The 14,375-nt window shown below is 33.0% G+C and overlaps 1 protein-coding gene across 1 annotated transcript in view; it reads left to right on the forward strand.

Annotated features, from left to right (window-relative positions):
* Positions 1–14,375, forward strand: part of LOC144437875 (amine oxidase [flavin-containing] B-like) — a 53,814-nt gene that overhangs the window by 34,274 nt on the left and 5,165 nt on the right. Inside the window, exons 7-14 of the mRNA XM_078126909.1 lie at positions 2,004–2,141; positions 6,333–6,437; positions 7,167–7,362; positions 8,546–8,583; positions 10,598–10,661; positions 12,607–12,695; positions 12,981–13,064; positions 13,531–13,618. Coding sequence (XP_077983035.1) covers positions 2,004–2,141; positions 6,333–6,437; positions 7,167–7,362; positions 8,546–8,583; positions 10,598–10,661; positions 12,607–12,695; positions 12,981–13,064; positions 13,531–13,618 — 802 coding nt within the window. The remainder of the gene's footprint in view (positions 1–2,003; positions 2,142–6,332; positions 6,438–7,166; positions 7,363–8,545; positions 8,584–10,597; positions 10,662–12,606; positions 12,696–12,980; positions 13,065–13,530; positions 13,619–14,375) is intronic.

The raw sequence follows: 14,375 nt of genomic DNA on the forward strand, positions 1-14,375 counted from the left end.
AGCAGTGTGAACTATTAAAATATGTATTCTGTTTATCAGGAAAGGGAAACAGAGCAGTGTGAACTATTAAAATCTGTATTCTGTTTTATCAGGAAAGGGAGACATAGAGCAGTGTGAACTATTAAAATATGTATTCTGTTTTATCAGGAACGTGTGACATAGAGCAGTGTGAACTATTAAAATCTGCATTCTGTTTATCAGGAAAGGGAGACATAGAGCAGTGTGAGCTATTAAAATCTGCATTCTGTTTATCAGGAAAGGGAGACATAGAGCAGTGTGAACTATTAAAATCTGCATTCTGTTTATCAGGAAAGGGAGACATAGAGCAGTGTGAACTATTAAAATCTGTATTCTGTTTATCAGGAAAGGGAGACATAGAGCAGTGTGAGCTATTAAAATCTGCATTCTGTTTATCAGGAAAGGGAGACATAGAGCAGTGTGAACTATTAAAATCTGTATTCTGTTTATCAGGAAAGGGAGACATAGAGCAGTGTGAACTATTAAAATCTGTATTCTGTTTTATCAGGAACGTATGATATAGAGCAGTGTGAACTATTAAAATCTGTATTCTGTTTTATCAGGAAAGGGAGACATAGAGCAGTGTGAGCTATTAAAATCTGCATTCTGTTTTATCAGGAAAGGGAGACATAGAGCAGTGTGAAATATTAAAATCTGTATTCTGTTTTATCAGCAAAGTATGATATAGAGCAGTGTGAGCTATTAAAATCTGCATTCTGTTTATCAGGAAAGGGAGACATAGAGCAGTGTGAACTATTAAAATCTGTATTCTGTTTATCAGGAAAGGGAGACATAGAGCAGTGTGAACTATTAAAATCTGTATTCTGTTTATCAGGAAAGGGAGACATAGAGCAGTGTGAACTATTAAAATCTGTATTCTGTTTTATCAGGAACGTGTGACATATTTAATGTCACATCACCAGTAATAATACTCATCCATGTTCCTAGCTATGGTATTTGTAATTGTCAAGTGTTTCCATCAAACGTTGGTAGATATCCTATTGTTACAGTATTCTTTTAGGTAATACATACTTCGTATACTTGAGAAATTTTGCAGTTGTTTTGTCATGTGGTGTTAACTAAATGTTTCTTTTAAAAGTCGGTCAATTTTGTAAAGTGTATTCCTTTAGATTATGTATCAAGAACATGTACACGTGTACTTGGAATATCAATAGGCCTTCTTTAAAACAGCTGTAATTGAAATATAAACATGAAATCCTATTGGGAGCTAACTTTTTTGCTGAATGCTCACAAAACCTCATTACTTTTATTGCACTTTTTTGAAGTAGTAGACTATTTTTATAGAGGATACCATCACTTACATCAGTGACTGAAAATATTCATCAGATTGATTGATAAAATGAAATACTTAGGAAGCGTATGAGTCATAAGCCATTCAATTTAGTAAAGAATTACATTGAGATTTGTGATTTAACTATTGACCAGGGAACAGATCAAAAGTTCCATGTTCTTTTATTAAGTTGAACTACTCGTATTAAACCTGAATTCATTTCACTTGTATGTTTTGAATGAATCATTCCATAACACGCTGAACCCAACTCCCTCACCCCTTCACCCTCATCCTCACCACCAGTAGTAGTTTTACATCTTATACATAACAAATTTGTATTTGTGGCATTCTGAAATGATTTCATCTGTATAAAATTTACACTTGTATGACTTGATGGATTGCATTTCAGATGTACTTCTGTAGGACTTTAATAGCCACTATTTCACTAATGAAATTTTTAGCACGTTCTCCTATCTAGAAAACTACACATATGCAGTGAATAAATTCCTTTACACTAGTGCTTCAAAACTAATGTTTCAACCACACAAAGGAGATATTATATCAGTTGCTTCAGTTTTTACTTTCACTAACTATCAATTGTGCATAGTGTCCCTAAAGTTTAAATGTCTATGTTGACACACACATAGTTAATTACAATATGCTAAATAAATTTACTGTACTTTTTATTCTGCAGGACCCATCCTATGGATGTGCTGATATGGGGGCTGGTTTTGTTGGACCAACACAGAATAGAATATTGCGTCTCATGAAGGAACTTGGGATTGAAAATTACAAAGTCAATGAAACTGGGAAAACACTGTTGGAATTAGATGTAAGAAGTCAACTATTTCAATGTTTTGTGTTGTTGTAAATCAATTCTCTGTATCAATTCAACTTTAAAACTGCACGAGCTGCAACTGGAATGCATTTTGAAAATGTTTTGCTGGGTATAGTGACTTAGTTATAATATTGTACACCCAACATAAGTGTGCATGTATGAATAATATAAATATGTTTAATGTTGTAATAAGAAAGAACAGTATAAGTACTAATACACCATAGATTCTAAAGTTACAGCCTTTGAATTGAAAGTGTAGTATTGTCTCAGTGATAAAAAGGATAGGAATACAGCAAGGTCATGTATTATCTTCCTCCCTCGCCCAAATACTTCCAAATGGCAGCCTTTTTAATAACAAGTTCAGTTTCCTTTATCGTACCTAGCTATTACACTGTACTATTGTGTTGATCTTTCCCTGTCGCAAAATATTCATTTCCTCCACAACATAATCTATCCTGAACAATCCCTTGAGGAATACTGGATAATAGAATAATATCAGGAATCATGCAATTCCGGACAAATTGTGCCAGGATATGATATAGTAAATTGATATCTCAGGAGGGAACATTTTTCTTCATAGAACCAGACAGAATTCTTCTTTTCTTTTTCTTTTGTTAAAAGTAGATTACAACTAATAACAAGAATACAATATCTGCACTCTGACATTCTGAGTGAAATAACATTGTGTTGCCATGGATATTTGAGAATGATACATAGAGGTTGACTAGCAGACAGAAACTATTTTAATTGAGTAGCTCATTAAAAGGGATTCCATGCTGTCATTTGCAACCAACCTGAATTGTAAATCTTTATATCAGAGACAGAGTATTCACATAAATGGCACCAGTCGGGTATCATATTTGGAAAAAAAGCGCAGCTGGCCTTTTTCCCGAACTGAATTATCATTAGAGTTGTTATTGAAGTATTCTAAGAGAAGGAGTCTATTAATGATATAGACATTATCCTTCATGAAATACATCTCCCTGTCTGATATAATATTCATCATCATAGGGCATTCAGTTTAGAAAGCAATCTACTAACAGATCTATAATCTAGAGAACTTAATGGTTTCTTTATTTAGTCCATATTTCATAAATATTGTTGTCGATATCACATGTGTCCTACACTTGCAATGTCAATTATGGATTTATAAGAACCTGATTATTACAGAAGGATGTGAAATTGTAATGTTAAGAATGGATTTCCCAGAATTGTTATCCTAGATTTTCGTATTCCTTAAGGCAGTCTTTATCAGTAAAGGCAAGCTGTTTTGTGAAGAAAGTGTATGAAGTGGATATATAAATGTTGAGATCAGTTTCCATTCTTTAAGTTTAAGACTATGATGGATATTTTGTTAGGATTTTCGAAGTTAAAATGAGTTGGCAGGAGTGGGGCAAACAATCTCTCTGTGGAGGGAGAGGGGAATGCTCATTTTCTGTACTATGGTACCCTGAATTCATGATTCATGGGTGGAGGGAGAAGGGGAAACAATCTGTCATTTTCTGTTATATTGTATAATACATTGAATTCATGGGTGGAGGGAAAGGGGGGGGGGGGGGGAACTGTCATTTTCTGAACAATAGTACACTGAATTCATGGGGGGGGTAAGGACAATTTCATTTTCTGTACTATGGTGCAATTAATTCACGGGGTGGGGGTGGGACAATTTCGTTTTCTGTACTATGGTGCAATTCATTCATGGGGTGGGGTGGGACAATTTCGTTTTCTGTACTATGGTGCAATTCATTCATGGGGTGGGGGTGGGACTATTTCGTTTTCTGTACTATGGTGCAATTCATTCATGGGGTGGGGGTGGGACTCTTTCGTTTTCTGTACTATGGTGTAATTCATTCATGGGGTGGGGGTGGGACAATTTCGTTTTCTGTACTATGGTGCAATTCATTCATGGGGTGGGGATGGGACAATCTGTCATTCTCTATACAATGATGCACTGGTCAACAAATTTTGAAATGTGTTGGGCAAAATGAAGTGCACATATCTGTAAGTGATATTATTTTTGAGGCAGCTAATAAAAGATTTATGAATCTCTTTCTGTACATGATCATGATTAGAATTTTAGTTCATCCTGCCCAGGGGACTACTAGATATGAAATCACACAGGGATGTTGTTTCCTACACCTGTAAAGTAAACAATTGAACATTTTGATATGTTTTATGTCAGAAAACTACGGCACATTTGGAATTGTGGAAAAAATGTTTAAACCTGCAAAGAGAAGAATTGAAATTGTTATTATTATGCAATCTGCAAGAAAATTATCTCAAGTTAGTTATTGTACAAATACAGAATAATATTACTGCATTTATATGAAAAATGTCTTTTTATCTTCAGTAAAATGACTACAAAAAATGACTGGAATATCTGATTTGAGAGTTGTACCTTTGTGGTTTTTTCAAGGAAAAGAAATAAAAAATGTCATACTTAATAATCTATGTTATAAATTTATCCATATTGAAAATATCAAAGTGATTGCATATTACTGTGTGATCATTTTTAATACTACAAAATCCAGATTTCCTTAATAGGAAATCCTGATTTCCTTGAAAACAAGTTGATGAATACCCTTATGTCTTGGCATGGAAATTGAAATAACCTTTTAGCTGACAATGTTTCTAAAAGACTTATACATGAACTAAAGCCTTGATGGGTTTTTTGAAAAGTAATCCCTAAAGTACATCCTTAGAATATACTGAAATTATTTACATCCGATTCAGCTATATGTAGAATGCTGTCTATGAAAAGTATCATTACAATGCACTTTTTACAGCAGCAGGTATTTTTTCCAGATATTAATCAGCTTTGTGAATAATTTATGAGTGGATTTTATTTCTATAGTGATTTTAATAGGCTGATAGTCTCAAACGTCATGTTTAAGAGCTAGGATTAATTCAATTGGAGGGGGAATATACTTACGGATTTGTACATTTTCAAAGAATAATCCTTGAAAAATTGGAAATTAGATCCTTGATTATTTAGATGATTATGGACAGTGCATTCATATGCGGATTGTATAAATTATGTTGTAGATGGTCTGGATGAAATCTTAGCTACATGTCACTACACCATCCGTATGTGGATTGCATAAATTATGTTGTAGATGGTCTAGATGAAATCTCAGCTACATGTCACTACACCATCCGTATGTGGATTATATAAATTATGTTGTAGATGGTCTGGATGAAATCTTAGCTACATGTCACTACACCATCTGTATGTGGATTGTATAAATTATGTTGTAGATAGTCTGATGAAATCTAAGCTACATGTTACTACACCATCTGTATGTGGATTGTATAAATTATGTTGTAGATAGTCTGATGAAATCTTAGCTACATGTTACTACACCATCTGTATGTAGATTGTATAAATTATGTTGTAGATGGTCTGATGAAATCTCAGCTACATGACACTACACCATCTGTATGCGGATTGTATAAATTATGTTGTAGATGGTCTGATGAAATCCCAGCTACATGTCACTACACCATCTGTATGTAGATTACATGAATTATGTTGTAGATGGTCTGGATGAAATCTCAGCTTGTGATCTACTCCTCATTTTGTTTCAATGGCATCCTTGAATTGCTATTTGTTGGAAGCTCTATGATGTCATCAGGTAGTTAATCCCAGAACTTTAATGTCCTTGGGAAGAAGCTGAATTGATTACACACCCTATTAGAGATCTTTGGTTTGGGCAACATTCTAAATGTAATGGATTCAAATTGAATTAACCATGCATTTATTCATATGTCAACATGTCATGTGTTCAGTTGATATTAGAATTGGAATTGAATACGTAATGACTTCTTTGAATACATCATGCAAAATGAATGACTTAGCAAGATGTTAACAGTAGGCAAGAAGTCTAACAGATTGGACTGATGCCATTACTGGCGAGGTGATAACAGGATTATTTCAGAGGTTACTTTAAAGAAATGCTGGCAGAAGCCTGTTCCTTTCGCGTAGGGTCTACGTTGCAACTAATTAACTTCCATTGATGATGGGTTTAATTTGAAACCAGTACAGGCTGCATAGTATAAGAGTAATTGTTCGAGAGTCATAAATGTAGTCAGGAGACAGCTGAGATTTTTAAACTCTTAGATAGTCGCAGATGTGCACTGCCTTTTAAAATTTGATAACCGTGATGTTTTCTTTTTTATCCACAGGGCACACGATATTGTTATGATGGAGTAATTCCAAACTTTTATAATCCCATCACAGCTCTTGATATTAATCATCTACTAGTCACAATTGAAAAAGAACTTGAAAAGGTACTTTTGACTTTCTAAGTTTGAAAGAAGCTTTTTTTTAAAAATCTTTTGCATGTACTATAAATAACTAGACATGTAGGAACCATGGAATGAAACCTGGTGACCAGCGCAGATAGTGTGTTCAAGAGATGTTATTTAAGTTTGATGTAAGAATATTAGTTTTGATGAAACTAAGTACTGTGAGAATATAAAATATGTATTTTAATACACTATTTGATAGACATACACCAAATAATGCAACATTCCATACAGGATCAACTCTACCACCATTGCTTGTCTAAATGCTGGACAGTACAAAATTATATGAAAATATCAGTGAACATATGTCTGAAGGTGGTGAAGAAGCAATATTACATAGCTCTGAAGTGAATTAACACTTCCATGCTTTATTGAGCTTACGGTATATTTTGTAACAGCCTTGTGGGAGTGTATCATGTCATAAGTAATTATATATTATTATTATTATTATTAATCAGAATTTGAACTGTTTGAAATTGCCAGCACCTCCTTATACATTGTCAATAAAGACTTCAGGAATATAAAGTTTTAGAGAAAAATCTAGTAATACAAGTGTCAATGACATTTTAACCATTTCAAAGATGTCGCTATGTTTGTAAATTATTGATATTTTATGTCTTTGTTTTAGAGTGAGAACCATACACATGTGTTGACTCTGAAGAATTTGCCTTTTGTAAAAATAGTGATTTTCAACATTGTCTGTGATTATAGATTCCTGTATCTGCTCCCTGGGACAGTGCAGAAGCAGAAGAATATGATAACATGAGAGCAGCAGAATGGTTTGATAAGGTTTGCTGGACAGACGGTGCAAAGAGTCTTGGAAGAATATTGACCACATCAATATTTTTGGCAGAACCAGAAGAAATGTCTTTATTATTATTTCTTTGGAATCTTAAAGTTGGGGGAGGTAAAAACTACTTCTATATCCTTCTAAACTTTTGGGCAAAATTGTTTTACATCAATGATACCTTTTTAGCTCCCATGATGTCATGGCACTGTCTGTCTGTCTGTGTGTGTGTCTGTCTATGCAGAAATTTATTTGTTGTATGTTGTGCAAATAAACACAATATTATGTAAAGTATTCCAGATATGTTAATACCATACTAAGATTAAAAGGAGATGACAGCAAGCAACACAACACTGTACCATGAAAGTGGTATGCAAATCATCTCATCATTATGCAATTAATTACAGTAATTCAAATTGCATCATTGATATGTAAATATCCTGTGTATTCAAACCATTGAAAATGGAGGTTTATGTACAAAGCTAACAGTACACTGATGAGATACAGACAGCTTAATTATTCTGTGTCAATTCTCAGTACCTGGAATAGTAGGAGATCATGGGAGCAGATCAAATAGAAGATCAACTAATTTCTATCCGTATAGTAATGCATGTAGAGCAGAAGTTGAACTTTTAGGATATATGGCGCTATACAAGTGCTATTAATAATATTATTATTATTATTATTATAAGTAATTGTATTAATCACGAAATTGACTGGTGGTTGATTTTAATGACATGCTTAGGTGGTACAATTCAATATCTGGTAAGGCCTAACAAAAAAAATTGTGGGTCTGATTATGCTCAATTTTAGAATAGGTGGGGTAGGTAGATTTTTTACTTCTTTTTTTGAATACATTTATTTTTCATATGTGAGTGTCTAGTTCAAGTAGTTATGTTTTCAGTTGTTTTCCATATGGTCTCTGGTTTCTTCCATCAGATGTACAGCCATTACAGATTGGAAGAACAATTTTATATCGTCTTTTTAAATTGATGTCAGTTTCCACATCCACTATTTCTTGCAAGACTTCACAATTTTTGCGGTTTTATTATTTTTTTCTCAACTACGTAGTTTAGGGTCGGCGTGAAAAACTAAGTGGGGTCAGGTAACCGAAACCAAACAATTTTTTTGTTAGGCCTAACTAAAAAAGTACAGATTTGAACTGTTTCCTCTTACTTTTATTATGAGTTAATGTTTTGATGACATTACTAAATTATTAAGTTTTGTCAATTTTTGTCTTCAGATTACTGAAGGTGATTTATCATTTGTAAGTAATACCTACCATCTGCTTCATTTGATACAGGTACTAAACGTATGACTTCAATAGAAAATGGTGCTCAGGTAATTTATTTGTTATTTTTTAAAATCAACTTTGAAAACAGTTGAAATTAAGAGTACAGTTTTAAAAGCTGGCTCTAGCTGCAACTGGAATATTTTTTAAAACATTTTTGTTATCTATAATGACTTAATAATCACAATATTGTACATCCTGAATTGTATCAAATCACCTGTGGGTAAACATATTTGTTTAGCAGTTCACATAGTATGGGACAACATATTCAATCCAATTGATTTTTGGGTCCACACCCAAGATTCTATTCTATTCTATTCTATTCTGTTCAGTTCTGTTCTGTTCTGTTCTGTTCTGTTCTGTTCTATTCTATTCTATTCTATTCTGTTCTGTTCTGTTCTGTTCTGTTCTGTTCTGTTCTGTTCTGTTCTGTTCTGTTCTGTTCTATTCTATTCTATTCTATTCTATTGTTTTCTATTCTATTGTTTTCTATTCTATTCTGTTCTATTCTATTATATTATATTCAATGCTATTCTATTCTATTCTATTCTATTATATTCTATTCTATTCTATTATATTCTATTCTATTATATTCTATTCTATTATATTCTATTATATTCTATTCTATTCTATTCTATTCTATTCTATTCTATTATATTCTATTCTATTCTGTTCTACTCTATCCTATTATATTCAATTCTGTTCTGTTCTGTTCTATTCAATTCTATTCTGTTCTGTTCTGTTCTATTCTTTTCTGTTCTATTCTATCCTATTCTATTCTATTCTATTCTATTTTATTCTGTTCTGTTCTGTTCTGTTCTATTCTGTTCTGCTCTGTTCTGTTCTATTCTTTTCTGTTCTATTCTATCCTATTCTATTCTATTCTATTCTATTCTATTCTATTCTATTCTATTCTATTCTATTCTATTCTATTCTATTCTATTCTATTCTATTCTGTTCTATAGACAGTCTATGTCTAAAAAATAGGAAATGTGAACAGAATTTAAGTCAATTATTCAATCTCTATTAAAAGGTAACCAAAGACCTATTCATCAACTTTTAGTAGTTCAAATAATCTACAAATGTTATAATACACAAACAGTTTTAATTTGATAAATTGCTGTCCTGGTCAAAGATCCTTAAAGTAATGATTAATTATCAGACATCACAAAATTACTTGATGTCTTATTCTGTTGATTTTGCATAGCTGCTACATTACAAATCATACTTGGGTCTCCATTCATTACAACTATAAGTGAATTGTCACATAGATACATGTTTTTATGAGATACCTGAAACCGTTGTATGGCTGTAAAATAACAGCTACTGTGTCATTGATGGATAAAATAGCAACATTTGTAATTTGACCTGAACACCTACTTAGTTCTACTAACGATTGTGTTACCATTTGATAAATGATATGACATGCTGTAGCTAACACTTTTGTATAAACTCCATGGATGTAAAATGGAAATCTCACAGTGATAAACATCGATTTTGATTTGATTTGATTTGATTTGATTGGTGGGATAAACTTATACATCTATAATATCTTTACCAAGAATAAACACAAAAAGGTTAAAGACTTATTTCAATTGTGGTCCTCTAAAAAACATTAAAAAGATAGTAAGGACAATGAAATAAATATAATATATTAAAATTGAAAATTGAAAATTGAAAAGACAAAAAATAGCCTTGACTACAAATGAAGAAACAGAAATTAAGGCTATTGAAAATAAATAAACTCACTTTCTTCAAATCTGGATAATTTAATGTTCTCTTCATGTTTATTTGCCTTTCTAATAAAATGATATATAACTAGAATCTTATTATTTTTTAATTGAAAGACCTACCTAAATTTAAAAATATTTTTCTTATGGATACAAGTCAATCCTGAGGAATGATACCTTAGAAATGAATAGGATGTTATGATCCATCTACTAGGAACCTCATTCCAAAGTAAATCCTATTGATCTTTGGAACCATAAACAATATATTCTCCAAGTCAAGATATATGTTACAAGGAGTGTTCATTTATCTTATCACTGTTTGTATAATTTGCAGGAAAGATTCATTTATGGCGGAATTCAACAAATTAGTGAAAAAATAGCTGAATTAATTGGTACAGGTATGTAAAATGTTTCTGTATCATTCCATGTACAGCCATCTGAGATGTATACATATCATTCTATGTACAGCCATCTGAGATGTATACATATCATTCTATGTACAGCCATCTGAGATGTATACTTATCATTCTATGTACAGCCATCTGAGATGTATACATATCATGCTATGTACAGCCATCTGAGATGTATACATATCATTCTATGTACAGCCATCTGAGATGTATACTTATCATTCCATGTACAGCCATCTGAGATGTATACTTATCATTCTATGTACAGCCATCTGAGATGTATAACATATCCTTCCATGTACAGCCATCTGAGATGTATACATATCATTCCATGTACAGCCATCTGAGATGTATACTCATCATTCCATGTACAGCCATCTGAGATGTATAACATATCATTCTATGTACAGCCATCTGAGATGTATACATATCATTCTATGTACAGCCATCTGAGATGTATACATATCATTCCATGTACAGCCATCTGAGATGTATACATATCATTCCATGTACAGCCATCTGAGATGTATACTTATCATTCTATGTACAGCCATCTGAGATGTATACATATCATTCTATGTACAGCCATCTGAGATGTATACATATCATTCTATGTACAGCCATCTGAGATGTATACATATCATTCCATGTACAGCCATCTGAGATGTATACTTATCATTCTATGTACAGCCATCTGAGATGTATACATATCATTCTATGTACAGCCATCTGAGATGTATACTTATCATTCTATGTACAGCCATCTGAGATGTATACATATCATTCCATGTACAGCCATCTGAGATGTATACATATCATTCTATGTACAGCCATCTGAGATGTATACATATCATTCCATGTACAGCCATCTGAGATGTATACATATCATTCTATGTACAGCCATCTGAGATGTATAACATATCCTTCCATGTACAGCCATCTGAGATGTATACTTATCATTCCATGTACAGCCATCTGAGATGTATACATATCATTCTATGTACAGCCATCTGAGATGTATACATATCATTCCATGTACAGCCATCTGAGATGTATACATATCATTCTATGTACAGCCATCTGAGATGTATACATATCATTCTATGTACAGCCATCTGAGATGTATACATATCATTCTATGTACAGCCATCTGAGATGTATACATATCATTCCATGTACAGCCATCTGAGATGTATACATATCATTATATGTACAGCCATCTGAGATGTATACATATCATTCTATGTACAGCCATCTGAGATGTATACATATCATTCCATGTACAGCCATCTGAGATGTATACATATCATTCCATGTACAGCCATCTGAGATGTATACATATCATTCTATGTACAGCCATCTGAGATGTATACATATCATGCTATGTACAGCCATCTGAGATGTATACTTATCTCTTAGTGGCCTTAAAGTGGTACATGCTGAGATGTTAAGCTTTTTATTCAAGTGAAAATACTTTCATAAAATCCTAAAACCAGACTAGTATAATGTTAATGTCATGGCATGCTTTCTCTGACATTACAATTGTCTTCTGAAATTGCTAGAATAGTGGATTGTAAAGTAGGGCCTCCCTCAATATTATTAAAAATTATGTCATCGCATCGTTTATAAGCTATATCTTAATACTCGGTTTGAGTTCTGTCAGTTACAAATGATAGTTAAGTATTTTTCAGTAAGTAAAATACTGAAAGTACCTTTTAAATATGAGTAAAAGTTACACCCAAAATATGTACAAAAACAGCTTGTGCCCCTTTAATCATTTCTGCAGAATTTGTCACATGTCACATTTTGTCTTGACAACTGTTTGAAAGTGATCCACCAGAGAAATGATATAAGAACCTTACCCCTATCCAATAAATTCTCACCAGCTGTCAGTGTTTGGATTTTAATTTCACAACTTCTTGTTGTATTCCAGATAAAGTCTTTCTAAATAGTTGTGTAACGGCACTTACACAGAATGATGATGGTGTAAAGGTAACCACAAAATCTGGAAAAATTTATATGGTAAGTTTAAACACAAAATAGATGGTTTTACAGTGTATGTATGAGGTTCAGTTTTCTAAAAGCTGAAAGTGGTTTTCATAGACTTTTATTTATTTATTTATTTATTTATTTATTTATTTATTTATTTATTTATTTATTTAACATTTACAAAAGTCAGGCAGTCCACATAGGTGAGGAACAGCTATAAACGTGGACCCCCAAAACAAATATACATAGAAATAAAAGATAACCGACAAAATCTGCAACGTTTGACATATTTACATGTATTTGCATTGCTCTTAATAGGCAGACCATGTTGTACTTGCCATCCCACCTATTCTAGTGACTGAGATTGCCTTTCAACCAGTACTGCCTTTTGCAAAAGACAAGGTAAGAATCACTCCATTAAAGAACCCCTAACACATAACAATCCCTGACTCACACACAGACACAGACACACATACACACAGACACACACACACAGACAGACAGACAGACAGACAGACAGACACACACACACACATACATACATACACACACAAACACACACATATACATACATACATACATACATACATACATACACAGAGACATACACACAGACACATACACACACACATACACACACACACAGACACACACACACACACACACACACACACACACACACACACACACACACACACACACACACACACACACACACACACACACACACACACACACAAGAAAAGTTAGTGGTAACCATAAAGCAATAATTTCAAAATTTAGCCATGTTATACTTCAAACCTACAACTCCTTATCAATCCTTTCCCCTGTATATAACATGTCACACATTTTGTATTTTTCATTTTAGATGCTAGAAGAAATCTACCTAAAGAAGTCAGTTGGAGCAGGTTACAAAGTGTATGCATTCTATGAGAATGCATTCTGGAGAGACCAAGGTAATTTATGGCAGTGTTCACCCTTCTTTTCCTCTGTCAAAATTCACTTTTCCTATAGCCTAGAGACTTGACTATTCAGTTTGACAGTAACATTCTGAAAATACAGTATGCTGTGTCAAATACCGCAAGTCACTGGGCTATTTTTCCTAAGAACGAAATCCATTTTAATGAACGATGTTCTGAAAATGCAAAGTTTATATATAGGTTCCTCACCTTAAGTTTGAATTTTCATGGAAATCTTGAAACCCTGCACATACTGTATAAACCTGCAATTTTTCGCCTTAAGACTTTTTTTTGCTGAACGTAATGTAACGAATTATACAGTACAGTACAGTACAGTACAGTACAGTACAGTACAGTATAGTATAGTAAAGTATAGCATAATAGTGTAATGTGGTGTAGTGCAGTATAGACAGCCTATTGATAGTAGTAGTGGGGGAGGAATCTAGTGTTTTCTGTATGTAGATATTATGTCAATAGGAATGTAATTACTAGACACTACATACACTTGCTAAAAGGAAGTCTTAATGTCTGCAAAGATCACTGACCTATCATTAAAACATTACGTTTGCATAACTATTCATCACCTACATTGTACTACTTGTTGTATGTGTATAAATGACAAAGTGGAGAAGGCTTTGAAAAAAAAAATGTATTGACTTTATGTGACAGTGTGCCATTGTCCCTAAGTGAAAGATAGCACTGTGGAGCACAAACAACGTCACATTATTGTGACAGAGTCTATTTTACAATGTAC

This window comes from Glandiceps talaboti, chromosome 7 (genome assembly GCF_964340395.1).
Source record: "Glandiceps talaboti chromosome 7, keGlaTala1.1, whole genome shotgun sequence".
Taxonomy (NCBI): Eukaryota; Metazoa; Hemichordata; class Enteropneusta; family Spengelidae; genus Glandiceps; species Glandiceps talaboti.